Source organism: Neofelis nebulosa, chromosome 8 (genome assembly GCF_028018385.1).
Source record: "Neofelis nebulosa isolate mNeoNeb1 chromosome 8, mNeoNeb1.pri, whole genome shotgun sequence".
NCBI classification, from domain to species: domain Eukaryota; kingdom Metazoa; phylum Chordata; class Mammalia; order Carnivora; family Felidae; genus Neofelis; species Neofelis nebulosa.
The window spans coordinates 94,096,964-94,112,983 of record NC_080789.1 but is presented as its reverse complement, the minus strand read 5'-3'; the positions used below and the strand labels follow the sequence as shown (position 1 = coordinate 94,112,983).

The 16,020-nt window shown below is 39.5% G+C and overlaps 2 protein-coding genes across 2 annotated transcripts in view; one reads left to right on the top strand and one right to left on the bottom strand.

Annotated features, from left to right (window-relative positions):
* PDE6H (phosphodiesterase 6H) overlaps window positions 1-16,020 on the top strand; it is a 182,384-nt gene that overhangs the window by 16,874 nt on the left and 149,490 nt on the right. The gene's annotated exons all lie outside the window — the stretch shown is intronic.
* ART4 (ADP-ribosyltransferase 4 (inactive) (Dombrock blood group)) lies at window positions 1,632-15,789 on the bottom strand. Its single transcript, XM_058743580.1, has 3 exons — window positions 15,022-15,789; window positions 12,514-13,222; window positions 1,632-4,725 (listed from the first exon to the last, which is right to left on the bottom strand). Exons 1-3 carry the CDS (start codon window positions 15,205-15,207, stop codon window positions 4,634-4,636), a joined length of 987 nt encoding a protein of 328 aa, XP_058599563.1. The 5' UTR covers window positions 15,208-15,789; the 3' UTR covers window positions 1,632-4,633.

Here is a 16,020-nt window from a genome sequence, read left to right as displayed (position 1 = left end):
CAGTAATTTTAGTTCTTTATTGGAACTTTTTTTCTGAGAATACCTAAGTTTTTTCCTGGTGTAAACATTTTCTCATCTGAAGCTTTAAGTCTCCTTTTCTTCTTTAAAGAGAAAACATATTTCCCTATACTTAAAAAAAGTCTGCAGCATGAGAAACTAAAAGGGAAAGAGATGGTAGGCATTTGATGGAGGGGGGAAGATGGCACTCAGTTTGTATACTTTTTAGCCTGCAATGCAGTCACTTCCACCGAGGTTCCCAGGTCACCTCCTCAGTCATGGCTACTTTGAAGTTGCACTTTTGCTAACCTGAGTCAGGAGCTCAGCTCCAAAGCCAAGGCTGTCATTGGAATCACCACTATAATTTTAAAGTAGGAATCTCTTCCTTGCTCCCTAACAATAAGACCTTCCGAACATCCTGTGGCAAGGGCCACGGGGATTTTGACCATTTCCAGGGTTTAGAGGGTTTGCAAAAAGGATGAGTTTCATTACATGGAGTCTGCAGTTTCTCTCAGCTCCAACGCTGAAACCTTGTTTGTTTGCAATAGGTATCCATTAATAGCTGTCTTATTTTGAGGACATTCTTGAGCTGATCCATTTCTATCCTGACTTCAAAAATATGCATATATAAATGGGAGGAGGGAGACGTGGCTCTCACTTTGTTACTTTTTTCTGAAACTGTGTGTATTCAGGTTTTCACCTGCTTTCTCTTGGTCTTAAGATTGTGTCCCAGGATATTACAACAGCAGGGGGAGTCACATGGAAATGAATGGGACAAGGGCCAAGAAAAGTCTTGGGCAGAGTCTTTCTGTGAAATGACTGGAAGAATGACTGGTGGCAGTTCTAGGGAAGTCCTCACCACATGTCAATGGGAACGACAGCTGGTGTCATCCCTTGACCTCAGAGATGGGCAGTGCATCAGTAAGAGTGGTTTTCAGATGCTGGTGGCTCCCGTGAGGCTGGCCATCACTGACAGTGCCTCTCACAGATATTCCCCCACCACCCAGGACCGCTAATCTTCCCACATTGATGACTTCTTGGTGGCCGCTGCTTCCTAGCCTGTGGAGATACTGTGTGTGTGTCGGTGGGGAAGCCTCACTCCTTTCCAACCTATTACTCTTGTTTAATGTTTCTCTCAAATTCTTTGTTTTGGGTTCCTCTCATTTTCTATCAGTTCCTCCAGGTTTTGAAAAGCAGCACGGGGAAGACTCACTAGTTTCTACCTCTTATCTAGTCTCAGTCCTCAGGGGCCATGAGCCCAGTGTGAACTAACTGAATGAAGCATAAGTGGGGACAAAAATGTGAACTGCCATAAAGCAAAACAAAATGAAACACACGGGCATTTACTACGAGAAAATAAAGAAAAGAAGGAAGGAAAGAGGAAGGAAGGAAAACAAGGAAGGAAAGTAGGAAGGGAGTCCTGTAATACTTGTAATGCTTTTTTTTTCTTCACGTTTTCTCACTTGCCAATGTTTGGTACGTGTTGGCATCTCTGAAAGCATCTAGTTCAATGAATGTTTGTTGAATTTTACCAAATCAAGATCTGGTTCATAGAGCATAAGTCAATTTGATTCTGATCATGACACAACTCAGGCCAAGAATCCTGGCTCCCCAGGCAAATCAAACTCTACAGAAATTTTCTTTCACTGGCTTTATTATTTTTCAAAGTAATAGCGAACAGAGAAATTCATGACAATCAGATAGGCATATTAGAACACTAAATTATAAAGATAAAAATAAAATAATAGATGAGGCCAGATAACTTTTTGTGTACACAAAAAGGAGAGAAGCATGTTTTATTTTAATAAAAATTACTATAGGAGGTAAATACTATGCAACTTTATAACACCAGCTCCTTTAACAATTCATGTGAATTTGTGCACAGTCAAGCGTCCATTTTATCTTCAAAGGTATCCCGGAAGAAAAAAAAGAGCAGAAATTACAGTGAAATTTTTGAAAGTGATGTCCTAAAATTTCATGAACTTAGACTTTGAATTGATTTAAATCAACGGTCCACCTCACGGTTTTCTTGCACAAAAACTGTGGACCATAGAGAGAGATCAAGGGAATGTAAACTATGGACATTCATCCTTAACCTACAAATCTACATAATTCAAGGGAATAACTTCTATCTCTGGAGATTTGTTCTATAAAGCAGCGGCAGGATCATAATCCCATAAGTCACAAGCCTGGAGGGCTTCTTAAACATAGGTTCTAAGTTTCTAATTCCATGGATTGGGATCAGGCCCTAGAGCTCACATTTCTAACAAATTCGTAAGGGACACTGATGCTGCAGGTGCTGGAGGCATGTGTTAAGAGTCACCTATTTAGAATGTCTTACTCAGAAAACTAATTTCTCATGGAGATCCAGTGCGTTAGACTGCCTTTTTAGCTTGACTGGGTGACTCTTTCCTCTCTGGTCCACATTACAGCTTCACTCTACCAGACCTACTTCCTGACCCTTACGTACACTGATCATTCCTATATCCTCTGACTCTCTCCTGCTCAGGTGTCTCCTTTCTACCCATCTGAACCCCTTTCTCAAGCCTCATCTCTGATAGAAAGCTGTATCCAACCATAGGTCAGAAGAATCTCATTTTTCTCTAAACTTCAAGTGCTTATTTGTATGCACGATGACACTAAGCACTTGACACATACCTACACTTACTATCTTCTTCCTCTAACCCCTTGCTCCACTCCCAGTGTTCCAAGGCCTCGTTCAAATCCTGCCTCCTCCCTGAAGCCTTCCTGGCATCTCTTCTTGCTTCAGTTTGAAGGAGTCTCTCTTTTGAACTATCATGAACAGAAGGCTTGATTTCCCCCTTTCTTTTGCTATTTCCTCTGGGACTTGTTTATGTTCTTTTTTTAATTTCTCCCAAGAGATTGTAAACTCATGGAAGATCTGGCCTGCGACATTCAACTTTTAATCCCCAAAGTGTTTTGTACATAGTATGGTTCAATAAGTGCATTTATGTGGCACAGAAAAAAAAAATTATATATGCAAGATGTTGGAAGGCTTTTCTATTGCTTCACTGAGGCTCACAGCAAAGCTTCTTCCCAGAGTCAGGCCTGTGGGACTCTACTCAGTAGCCACTAACCTGCCGAGGTCCCTGGGCAATAAATCAGGAATATTGTGTTTATGGAAATTTTATCCTTGCTTTATTAGGTATAGAGACCAATGTAAGCTAGGTGACAGACATGCGCTTGGCCCTATTCTCAAAATTCCGTGTAAAGTATTAGATGCCTGGATTCTCTACCAGCTGATTTTAGGCTAATTCTTCACTGAGTCTCTTCTCTCATGGCACGGTCCTTTTAGAAAGTTCTCCTGGGGTCAGTTAAGCTGATTTTACTTTTGTTGTTTCTTACTCAAATCTCAGAGGGGCTAAGTAGCATGGACTTTCAAAATTCAAAGGTGTAGAGCTAGCCCTCACTTTCACTCCTTTTAGCCCAATACTAAGGTCTTTGGAAATCCGCTAAAACAACCCCATTGCCCCACTCGTATTGTATACTACTGAGGTGAGTTGGAGAACATTCCCAGCTGTGAAGTTCGATGATTTATACTCCCTTTCACTTAATTATTGTCACATAGTGGCAACTCAATGTATCTTTGATATGTGCTTGGTTATCAGACTTTTTTTCTCCTACATCTTCTCCTTTATCTCCACACACATCTACATACATCCCTAATAAATGTACTTAAATTTTTGATGCTGACTTAAAATCCAATTTGCCGTAAAGTTCTTTCTAAATTAATATATGAATTTAAATTCTAACTTCTGTAATGTTTTAGAAACACGTGCAGCACCCCACTACTGGCAGTGAATGAATGAGATTTCACTAACATCTTGTATTAACTTTCCCTTTTATTTCTCAAGTTTTCATATTTCCTCCTATCTAAGACTATACTGGTTTGGTCCTGAATGCTGATAAAAATCTCACACTTTAGTTATGTCTCTGGGCTTCAAAGCTTTTCCATCTGATGAAGAATTTGGTCTCTGCTTTCGAACCCAAGCTTCTCTGGTTTGTTCCTATTTAGGATTGCTAAAAAAAAAAAAAATGGAGAATCCTTGTATTCATGGTTCCTTTAATTGCTTAAGGTAGTATATTCAATTCAAATTATTTATGCAAATATACTATTTATTGATTTCTGTAATAAAAAAAGCCCAGGAGTCCAGTTTCAGGCACAATTGGATCTAGGGGCTCATTTACTCTCATCAAAATGGTTTCTTTTCATTCCTCAATTCTTCCTTCATTGTGTTCGCTCCATTCTCAAGGAGATAGAGTCTCCCCTGCTGGTGGCAAGATAGCTGCTTAGTAGCTCCAGGCTCCTACTCACTCTGCTTTCATTAATCTTCACTCAAAAAAAAAAAGGCTCCCACCCCACTCCCAATCCTGATGCCAAAAAATTACCATGATTGTATCTCACTGGCTCTGGCTGGGTCCTTTTCTATTTCAGTATGAATCTCTGTGTCCACGGAGAAGAAATATACGGAGTTACAGGTCCACTCACAGTCAGCGGGCTGGGCCAGCTCTGTGTCAGTTGGTGACTGGGCAGAGTGATTCCCCAAGGGTATTCAGGGTGCCCTGGCTGGCGTCAAGCAAAAGGGCACAGAGAAAGCAAAACCACAAGGTTCCTTTATACTCTACTTTTGGAAGAGATGACGACACTGGTCAAGAAGGAGAGAGAAGCAATAACCATGGGAGCTGGGTTGTACTTTTTGCTGGAAGCTGTAAAAACAAACACAAAGTTAGAGATGTTTTAGGTGGCAGAGAATTTTTTTTTAAATGACCTCATTTCTCCTTTGATTCGCTTTTTTTTTTAAGTTAGAAAATTCCTAATAAAGGTATTTTAAGTTGGCTACTTAAAAAAATATTCTTTTAGATATTTTCTAACAGAACTCAGCTTGTTTATTTTGCAGATGATGAAACAGGCACCAAGAAGTTCAGATATTTACTGCAGGTTACCCAGCTAGTAGGTATTTGAGATCTCCTGATTTGCCACCTTTATTATCATCAGCAGCACTCTCCCCATCACCCTTACCCCCATCTAATTACCACCAGCTTTGTCATCATTATGAAAGCTAACATTGATTAAACAACTCATTCTGTGCTATGATCTATTTTAAGCACTTGCTATAGATGAACTCATTTAATCCTCACAGGAAATCTATGCAGTGTTTATTCTCCATTATCCCCATTTTTCAGTTGGTAAAATGGTGACACAAAATGTGGAGACATTTACCAAGCATCACACATCTTTTTAACCACTATATTGTTTCTCCCTACTTTGCATGTCCATTTTTTAATTACAAAGTGGGCCAAGGGTATTCACACAATCTTGCTTGGTGTGTGGTGTGTGTGTGTGTGTGTGTGTGTGTGTGTGTGTGTGTGTGTACTGCCTACACATGCATGCTCTTCACAGGAAGTATGGGGAAGGTTAGCAGGCAGTTAGATGTGGCTCATGGAAGCAAGACTGGAATACAAGAAACTATGTCAGGTATCACTATTAATTGGGAATTTAATGGGATGAGGATATAGAATGAGTTGGAAGATGGAAACCTTTAAAAAAGGCTCTAAAGAGTGGAATCGCCTTTTTAACCAGCCTTCACTGATTATTTAGAGTAGAAAAGATGTTTAGGGTAGGAAGACTTTCAGCTCTGTGATTGCCTATTTAAACATCTCATTTGATAGGATGACCCGATGATGGAGAAATATTTTTCCACTACTTTCACATAATAATGCGTAAAATCCTTTGAGTTTCCTGGAATTTCTTGGAATTCTATATATGCAAACGATATTTAAAACCCCAGTTTTCACCAATAAGAGTAGACACGGAGAGTTAATAGTGGGTACAGATTTCTAAGCTTTTGCCAAACTTTGTGTAAAACTGTATTATCTGAACTCTCACAGGGACCTTGGAACCATTAATACCACTGTCACAGGTTATTCATTATTCACTTCTTGTTTTGTTTTCTCTTCATTCAGGCTGAGGTCCCAAGGACCTCTGACCCTGCCTTTCCTCACTTTTTAACGGGATGAGATTCTACTGAAGAATCATCAGAAAATATTGATTGACAGCAAACCAATATAGCAGGTAGAAACTACGGTTATTGGAAGGAATTCGCTTTGGTCTCGAAGCTTTGCCCCTAGCCTACCTTTACCATGGTAGTCACTTTCACTGGGCCCCAGTTTTCTCATCTGTAAAATGAGAGCACCTCGAGGTTTTTGGAAATACTCGGATCACTGTCATTCCACTTTGTTTCACGGCTATTACAATGAGGCTCAAAGAAGTGACAGACATACAGATATTACTATTTTGAATCATACTCATCCTTCAAACCACCTATTAAGCCCCTTTCATAATAACCAGGATATTAAAAAAGCTTACTTTAATTTTATTTTCTCAGCTAAAGTAACTTTTCTTTACTCTTTTGTTCCTTTTTTCTCTACCTTTCTTACAGTCATTAAATTTCTACCTCACACTTTATTATTTTTTTGCACAGACAATATCTTTATTTAGGAGAATAAATGAAAAACATCTGTGAATTAAATTCAATGCAATCTACAAAATCTTTCATTTAAGGATAACTCACATTAAATTGACTTTTGTATTTGTTTTTACTTTTCTTCTAGACTATCTATTTAATATTTTGTGTTCCCTCTGTCCCTAGTAGAGTATTTTTCAAATTGGAGTTTGTGATGCATTAATGCCTTGTCATGACCATCAGTCTTTAATAATGTCATAAAATGGGTTAGAATAAAAAACACTCTAGTTAAATGGCATGCAAAACGGTAACTGATTGTCGTGTGTATGTGTGTGTGTGTGTGTGTGTGTGTGTGTGTGTTATTTACGTGTATGCAAAGTGAGTTATAATTTAGTCACAGTCACAGAGGATTAACTCTAATGGTAGGTTCTTAGTAATATTTTTGAACAGCAAATAAATCTCCTGAAAATACTCTATAGAGAAAACTGTCATGGGCTTTTTGTCATAAAGCATGGGAAAAAGTTGTACTTTTGTCATTTGTAAGCTGAATGATCTCACATAAGCCATTTAACCTCTCTAAACCTCAGTATTCACATCAGTACAGTGGGGTCAGTAACCCAATGTACAGGGTGGTGGTAAGAATTAAACAGATAATGTGTGTGAAAACCTTTTGTAAATGAAATTGCTATATAAATATCATTTTACTAGTGACTTATAACCTCAATTTGGTCATCTATACCTTAGGGTATACAGCCTGGGGAGAACATGATTATTATACCTTTTATTTAATGAATTCTGAATCTGCAAATTATACCAGATTGTTCAGAAAGAGTCAATCCCTTGAAAAAAACAGAAAAAGCTAAAACTGACATACAGGGTATCTAGGTAATCTGGTATTTGGAGCCGAATGCTATCTATAGCTCGTTTCTGTCAAAATGCAGAGATTAATGAGTGTCATTATTTTAGAGTTAGCTAGGAAAAAGTTGGCACTCAAACAATGGTAAGCATTGTTTCTTCCGCCTCTTCTTTTGTTTTATTTTTAACTCTCAATGTCACTGAAGCACACATTTGTGCCATTAAACTATTATTCCACTTCCATGTGCAAAGTACTTTGCAGAGTTTTTCAATTGTGTTTGAGAGAGTGGATACCAAGTACTACCACAACGTTCCCTCTTGCCCCATTTTATGAATAAAGAAACAGGCTGATAGGCTGTCATTTGCACAAGGCCACGTAGCTATTAACATATGTCCAGCCCATCCTGGCTCCAAAGTCTTCTCTTTCCACCATGCTGTGGTGGTTTCCACCATCCCAGGTTCATTCAGTTACTCATTCTTTCATGCATTCGGGTGAGATAGACACTATCCTTCGAGAGTAATGTGATATCACAAATAGGGAAAACTTGTTTGAGATAAAGCCCAGAGTCAAAGAACACAGGAAACAGGAAGTTAATAAAATAAATAGTATGTAACAGTAATAGTAGCTGAAAGTTTGGAGTACTTACTAGCATCAGGTATTGTGCTAAGAGCTTTTACATGCATAAGTCATTTTATACTCACTAGAATCTTATAAGGTAGGTTTTTATTAAAATTTTCCCCTGTGTTACATATAAAGAAATGGAAGCACGGAAGAACTAAGCCATTTGTCCATGTCCTTACTGCTAGTAACTGGCAAAGTTAACATGTAAAACCAGGCTTGCTACAAACAATTGACTGTATTTTTTTCTAGAAACATGCTTAAGAATGTTGATTATGTGAAACATTTTAACAAATAAATCTTTCCTTGTGAATCCAATGATATAGAACAGAGCATGTATTTGTGTGTGTACAGATTTTTGGCACGGATTATTTTCTTGAACAAAGCAACATTTAAGGACAAATAACTGACAACATATTTCGAATGTTTCAGTGAGCATGAAAACATCTGTTTCTATGGTAACCAGTATAGGTCATATGAGGGGTGAGAGAAGAATTAGAAGGGAGAGCTGTTAGTTTAGAATGTCTTAAATGATTTGTCTTTTTCAAATTGACTCGCTTAAATATATTATGCTACCAATTTGACCTGTTGACTCTCTGAAGGCGACAGATTCCTGGGTGCTCTTTGAACTTGGGAATTGTAGTTACAAGTTAACAGAACCAATTTTGAAATAAATTGAAGGACTGAAGAAGCTATGCTCTCTAATCTACTGTCTTTTCATTGGGAGAATTATGGTGTCCTGGCTGACCAATTTTAAATTTTTTTTTTTTTAACGTTTATTTATTTCGGGACAGAGAGAGACAGAGCAGGAACGGGGGAAGGGCAGAGAGAGAGGGAGACACAGAATCAGAAGCAGGCTCCAGGCTCTGAGCCATCAGCCCAGAGCCTGACGCGGGGCTTGAACCCACGGACCGCGAGATCGTGACCTGAGCTGAAGTCGGATGCTAAACCGACCGAGCCACCCAGGCGCCCCCTGGCTGACCAATTTTAAAGGGCTTCGTGTTGTCTTTCAAATATGTTGTCTGTCAGATTAAGAGGGAACAGGAGAGGAAACAAGTCACTGGCTGAGAGGAAATTGTTGAGACATGAGATAGTTTGTGGCTTCTGCTCAGGAAAAAAATTGAAGGGATAAGAAACAGTTGAGAGGACTCCGGTTTCATGAGGAATTAGATATCAGTAGAATACCATCTGTGCCTCCCTAGACTGAGGTTGATGGTGAACAATATCAGTTACCTAGAAAAACAGGTCTGGAGAGAGTCCACTGATCTTACTCCCTTCCAGTGAAGGACTCCCAGAAAAGAAAAACACACCGCCACCTTCCTCCTTCCGTTGTTCATGTATGGATCAATCCAATCCTGCTCCAAGATGTTGGGATAAGTGGAGTGTTACTTGTTAGTTAACAGAAATGACTTCAGGAAAGTTTCAGAAATAGCTTACTCATTGAGAAAACAAATACCACTGCAGTGAATGGCTGCAAGCATCGTGAAATTAATCAAACTTTTTTTGTAGTGAGTAGAGATAGGTGGATATTGGTTGTGTTTGTCTTAAGATTAGTCTTTTTGTCCTCAACTAAAGTGTCTATGCTAACCACCAGCCAATGGCAGCCTTGAGGCTTCCCTCAGTTGGCTTCCCTAAGGGGTTTAGGGAAGGCAGAACCAGAGGGTGGAGGAGCCTTCTCTGCAACTTTCAGCCAGAGCCAAAGGAGTCAAAGGAAGCATGGCATCACAACAGCTTGGGCTTGTTCCTCTCCCTCTTTCAATCTCCCAGTTTTGTAGTTGTGCTGGCTGGGAAGACACTCCAACTCCAGCTCTTGGCCTACCATGTAATGCCTCTGACCAAAACAGCACCTTCTATGACCGGTGGTAGTTTCATTCCACCATTTACAATGTCTTCCCAAGACTGCACAGTTGGGGAATTTCTGGGAAAGATTTAGATATAATAACTCACATTGCAAGTGCCCACATTCCAGATCATTTATATTATGGCTACAGCTCCTTAGTTTTTTGATTAGGGGTTGAGCTTTCTAGAATATTTTCTCATTCTAGTAAGTATTGAAACTGTTTTTAGTCAATTGCGTTATCTGGTCATCTGACCCAAGGCCCAGGTCATGTAGAGGCATTGAAAGAGAATGCTTCATTTATTCACTTACTTATTCAACAAATACAGATTAAGTACCTCTATGTTCCAGGAGACTAACATTAATATTGGTTAAGGCTTATTTACCATATACTATATGCTAGGGAATGTAGAAATTCTTTAGTGTTTTATTTTATTTTCCCAAGAGCCCTGTGGGGCTCTGTTATGATGCTCCTTACATAGCTGAAGAAACATAGGGAGTTTAAGCAACTGGATTGAGAACACAGCTAAAACATAGTACCAGTTGGACAGGAATTTAGACAGAGTGGATCTGGGGTCCAAGTGCCTGGATTCCATGCCAAGCTCTTAAATACTATGCAGTCATATCCTGGCTCACAAAAAGCTTACAGAGCAGTACAAGATTATTGATTCCCTTAAGTATGATTTGTGATTCCAAAGATCCAGTCAAGACCAACCAAGCTTCCAGAATCTAGTGATATGCATGGTTACTCCAGCTAAGCCTTAACTCAAAGTTGTGCTTGAGTTGTTTCCTGACAGGAAAGCAAGGGTCATTAATTTGGTGTGGAGGGTCTTGAAACACCTTTTCTTTGAGACTTAGAGAGAAGAGAGTATGGGTAATTGTTCCTATTACATTCTCCTTTTTCTCAGTTTCCTGAGAGCTACAAACATCATGAAATTAATACATTTTTTTTGGTAATAAGTAGAGATAGGTGGATATTGGTTGTGTCAATGCCCTACAACTTTTTACTTAATATATTTTATTGTGCTCATCAACCTTGTAGAAAAATTTTTCTGTCTCAACTTCATCATGATGAGGATGAAGCAACCGTGTCATAGTCAAGTATAGTTCCAAAGAATCCTGGAAACTGGCTATGAATGTTCTCATTTATTATCAAAATCTCACTGTTTTCTTCATACTCTAGTGTTTCATATTCTCCTCTGCAAACACTAATCTCTTGGTTCTGTGGAACAGATACTCATTTCACGCATAGTACTGCCTACCACACTTCCAAAGAGAGGCAGGAGGAGATTAAAGTGTTGATAGGTCACCTCTCCCCTGGTCTGTGTTTGCAGATAGCACCAGAGTGAGCAGGCCCAAGACTTCAGCGTGGATGATAGTTTCAAGATCTTTGTAACACTGTAGCCCCCAAATTTTGAGAAACGCTGACAGCCTGAATTACTAACAGTACCAATAGTGATGGAGTAGAGAAAGATTCAGGGATATTTCAGAGGTAGACACTGCAGTTGTGTGAGTGGGAATGAGTGCACAGGTGGATAAGGACGGTCTTCCTTCTGAATCAAACAGGGCACAGCACTTGCTACAGAAGTACCCTTTTGTGCAGTGACTGTGGCTGGCAACATACAGGGATGGAAAGGAGTCAGCCATGTATTTTTCTAAAAAAGGCCTTAACATATATTTTTGTTTCATGATGTCTCCAATTCCTCCTGCTTCAGTTCATTTTTTTTCATGGTATCATCAGAGCTCTTGCTCAAATACTGCTCTAATCGATGTTCCATTCCTTAAAAACTTCCAATGACTTCCCATTATCTATAGCATGAAATTTGAAAAGTCCTCAGCATAGAATACAAGAGTTTTAATGGTCTAGCTCATCTGAATCTTCCCACTCCAATCAATCCCGTATTCCCTTTCTACTCTTCCTATGTCCTACACCTCCTACATTCCAACCATCCAGAATCGTGGAGATTCCCTAAAGACACCAGCTATTTGAAATCTGTGATTCAGCATATGCTGTTTTCTGCTTGCAATGGCTTTTCCTCTCTTCTTTCACTGAAAACCCCCATTCCTACTTCAAGTCCCATGTGGTCCTCTATTCTGAAGCCTTTCTTACTTTCTCCAGAGACAATGAATAGCTTCCTGCATAGGGAAGCCACAGCCGTTGCTTAAACATCTGGTGTGTTGCTTAGTGCTTTTGAGTGTGGACAGTTGTTCATATTTCCATTTCTCATTAGACTAAAAATCTCCCTAGGATAATGATCTTGCTTGATTCATTTCACATTGCCTGGGGTCTCCCATCCCAGTTCCTGGAACATAGAAGATAGTTAATAGATAAGAGTGAATGAATAAATCATGCTTCCTGCTTTACTTTCAAAACTCCTTATTCCTGTAATGGCCATGACAAAAAAAATGAGTTAGAGGGAGAAGGTAAAAATACTATATTTTATGTGCTATTTTTTTCAGTAGAGGTTTACTCTCTGTGTCTAGAATGCACTGCAGAAATACATTTTTTTTCTAGAGGTAGTTTAGCAGAAAGAAGAGAAGGGAAACCAAGAAATAAGGCGGGTTATCTCTAATCTGTCAGTTCCACCATCCCTGAAGGCCACTTTCCATGGTTTTGGCTTTTCCCTCAACAAGCTTACCCAGAAAAATAACTTTTGTAAAAGAACAGTGGTCTGTGATCCTGATTAGAGTGGATTCAATTTAGATCAATAATATAATACCTTTTAGTAGCTGACAGTTATATGTGCTCTGGTTCCCAGCTGACTGCAATTGCAACCAATTTCCTCTTGGGTTGTAGCTCATATTTACAACTTTGAACAACTCATAGGGAGGGACCAGGACCTCCTTCTTGACAGAGACTTCTTCTACAGGTGCACCCAGACAGGTGAATATGGTAAATAGAGTTTGGTTTTCAGACTGCTGTGTGTCTTCTTTTCGGAGGGAGGTGGAGAGGAATTGGCCAAATCGGATGGTGGCACCTCTGTAGGCTTCCAGATTGATACCCTTCATCTCATGATGCACCTCATAACACAATGAGTTATTCTTCCCGACTATCTCTTTCCTTAGCAGCTGGATTGCTGAGGTCAGGTAGTAGTGTAGGTATTTGAAATGGAATGAATGTTTATACTGCCGTGGAGTCCTAGTAGCACTGGCCATGGCTCTGATGAAGTCTGTGCGAATGCTATTGTTTGATGTATAAACTGAGATGGCCACAGCATGCGTAATATTAATGTTCTTGGGGAGATCTTTTGCTTGGTTGAACCAGGTTAAATAGGCATTACTCCAGACCCTGTAGTAATTTCTACGTGTTTCTATTTCTTTTGTGAAATAATCCCCTTGACTTAGCTTCTCCATGACCTGCTGGCTGCATCCTTGGTACTGATCATCAAAGGAATTTGGTGCCAAGTCAAAGTTGATGTTAATGGCAACCTATAAGAAAAGAAAAATATTGATTTTAACCATTCATATCAGATGGTAGGTGTGGTGGCTGACTTGCTATACTGCATAAAGCCAAGTCTTTGCTTCAAAACTTATTTGCTGAAGTAAGTTTCACTCATATTCATTACACACTGCCCCAGTACGCCCTGCATCAGTGACCTGTGTTAGAGATTGAATTTGGGTTGATAAATATTACTAAAAGCTCAAAAAACCCTCATCTCCTCAGGGAGGAAGTGACCCTTCTCGTGTAACCCAAAACAGTATTTTTGCACAGGGAGTACTTTGAAGAAAAAAATTGTAATCTTAAAGTTTATGTGTACCTTCTGTTTCCCCTGTCGATTCCCTCCACATTCTCTCATGGGTGTTAAGAAATATCTCTGTAGGTGAATACTTAAAACCTATATTAAGTCTTTGAACTTTATTTAAGAAAAAACCTTCAGTGATGAGTAATGTTGGGTTCTCCCAAGGGGGCCCCAGTATATAACAGCCCTCTTTTCTGACCAATTGAAAAAATTGAAAAATTGAAAAATTTCTGACCAATTGAAACATATATGAAGGTTAAAATAACATCTTTACCACTGAACTGTTGGGGCACACATCTTTAGGTCTGATGGAAAGTAGATTTGCTAAGAGTAAACCTCAGAATGAGGCAGACCTGCCTACTTAGCTGTAGACAGTGTTGGACTGTGGTCCTGCCCAAAGTAAGATTCTGGTCATGGAGGTACACGGAGCTCATGCCCTTTGCCATCAGGCTAACTCCCAGGAAGAAGAGCAGACTCAAACTCAGAATACCCAGTTATTAATCCTAATGTTACCAATCAAGTAAATTTGCCCAGCTCCAGAGGAGTAGTACAGTGGTCAGGAGTGTGCCGAAGATAGTTCCTCCTCTTAGGAGACAGGAGTGGGAAAAAGACATTTTCTCATTGGTAGTCAATAGAATGTTACTTATTAATATCTAGTCCATATTAAACTGAGGTTAGAGATTTGAATACAAATTCATTAAGCATCATCAGTCCATATTTGTTAGAGCCCTATTTTCAGTTATCCAAATTCCAAGATGTTTTCTTCTTGGCAAAGAAACTGTGCTTTTCTAATAGACAGTACTCATTATATTAGGAGATAGGATTCCATCCAGTCAATGTCAAAGATGTTGCAGCTAACACTCAAAAACATACCATTTGGTGTTTTTACTGTTATTTATGATGAAAAGATGCTTAGTTGTATGTAAAATGGAACAGACTTTTAAGACTGCTTAATGATTTTAACCAATAGCTCTTTACGGAAGATTTACAAATAGTTCTACAGAATCTATTTACGCCAAAAGAAGCCAAAATCAATAATACCATGTTCTGTTCAATCTTGTAAGCTCTAAAAACTTTACTATATTACTCGATCTCAAATATGTACTTTGTTATCTCTTAACAGTAGGTTATTTTTCCTTATGCAGAACTTTATAATACTTCTTGTGACTTGATCCATATGACACAGTCTAAAGTCAAATAGGCTATTTTGCACCACTTGTCCTACAGAAGCAGTGTTTCACTTAAGTTTTATGGAGAATCAAGAAAATAACACTATGCCCCTAGCTTCCATAATGCCAAATTTATAAACTCTAAAGAATTCCACAATTGTTGATCATTGTTTTCAACCCCCTTCACTAAGCATTATTTGTTAAAATGTCTGAAAGAACTTAGAACCAAGTGACTAAAGGTCATTTAAAGGTTGTCACCAGGAAAGTGCCCCACCGGAGCACTCACCATAAAGAAATCTCCTCTTCAATTGTGCCCTACCTCAGAACTCCAGGAGGGTGTCTGCAAGGCAGAGAACAGCATCAGCAGAGGAAGCTGCTTTGGAAGGAGCCAGATTCTCAGCACAGGGGCTGTAGGAGTAGTTGGGAAAAGAGTCCTCCTGCATCTGTTGGTCAATGGATGGTATTTGTTTGTGTTAAAAGTACTTCTTTGCTCTTGTGGCTTCATCCTGAAACGAGTGTTCAGTGTTCTCCTTTGGGAACCTTCCTTGTTCACATCTCGTTGATGACTACCAGCCAGCAGTTTTCTGAGGGAAGAGATCAACTCCAACTTACTTGCAGAGCTGATATTTCTGTGAAAAAGCCAGATCTGTGCACCAAAAAAGGGATTCTAAAGTGAACTTGTTAAGTTTCCCATTAAAAAAAAAAAATCCCTTATCTAGTCTGTGTGGGGGGAATTCCAAAGGCCTGTTAAAGGTCAGGCTCAGCAGCTCAACCTTAACTTTCTCAGGAAGACAGGACAAGGCACAAGCTGTACAGTGTCTGGGGCCAAGCGACATTATCTTGAGCTGCAGGGTTTCATCGCGAGTGATATGATTGGCTCCCACAGGTTGCTGGAAAGATGCCACCTCAAGGTGGGTCTATGTCAGGTACATTTGGTGCTGCTGATAGGCCGCCCCTGCCCAGAAGGGGCTGATAAGAAGCAGCACACCTTTTAGGGTGAGTGTCAAAAAGAAGGCTCTCATTGCTGCTTTCCCACGATAGCCTTGAAACTCTCTAATCCAGAAACTATTCCTGTGAGGGTCACAGCTCTTCTGTTTTCTCTTCTGAAGGCATCAGATCCTCTATCCACACTATTTCAGTCTATAGTGAATCCTACTGACTACTGTCAGAAGATAGCCTCTGAACAGCTGACATCAATCAAAAGCAGGGTCCAGTGTGCTAAGTTAATGCAGCACAAGTGTTCTGTTAGACACTCTCTCTCAGGCACTTCCCTTTCTAGTTTGAACATCTTTCATCTGTTCCCAATCATTGGGATAAT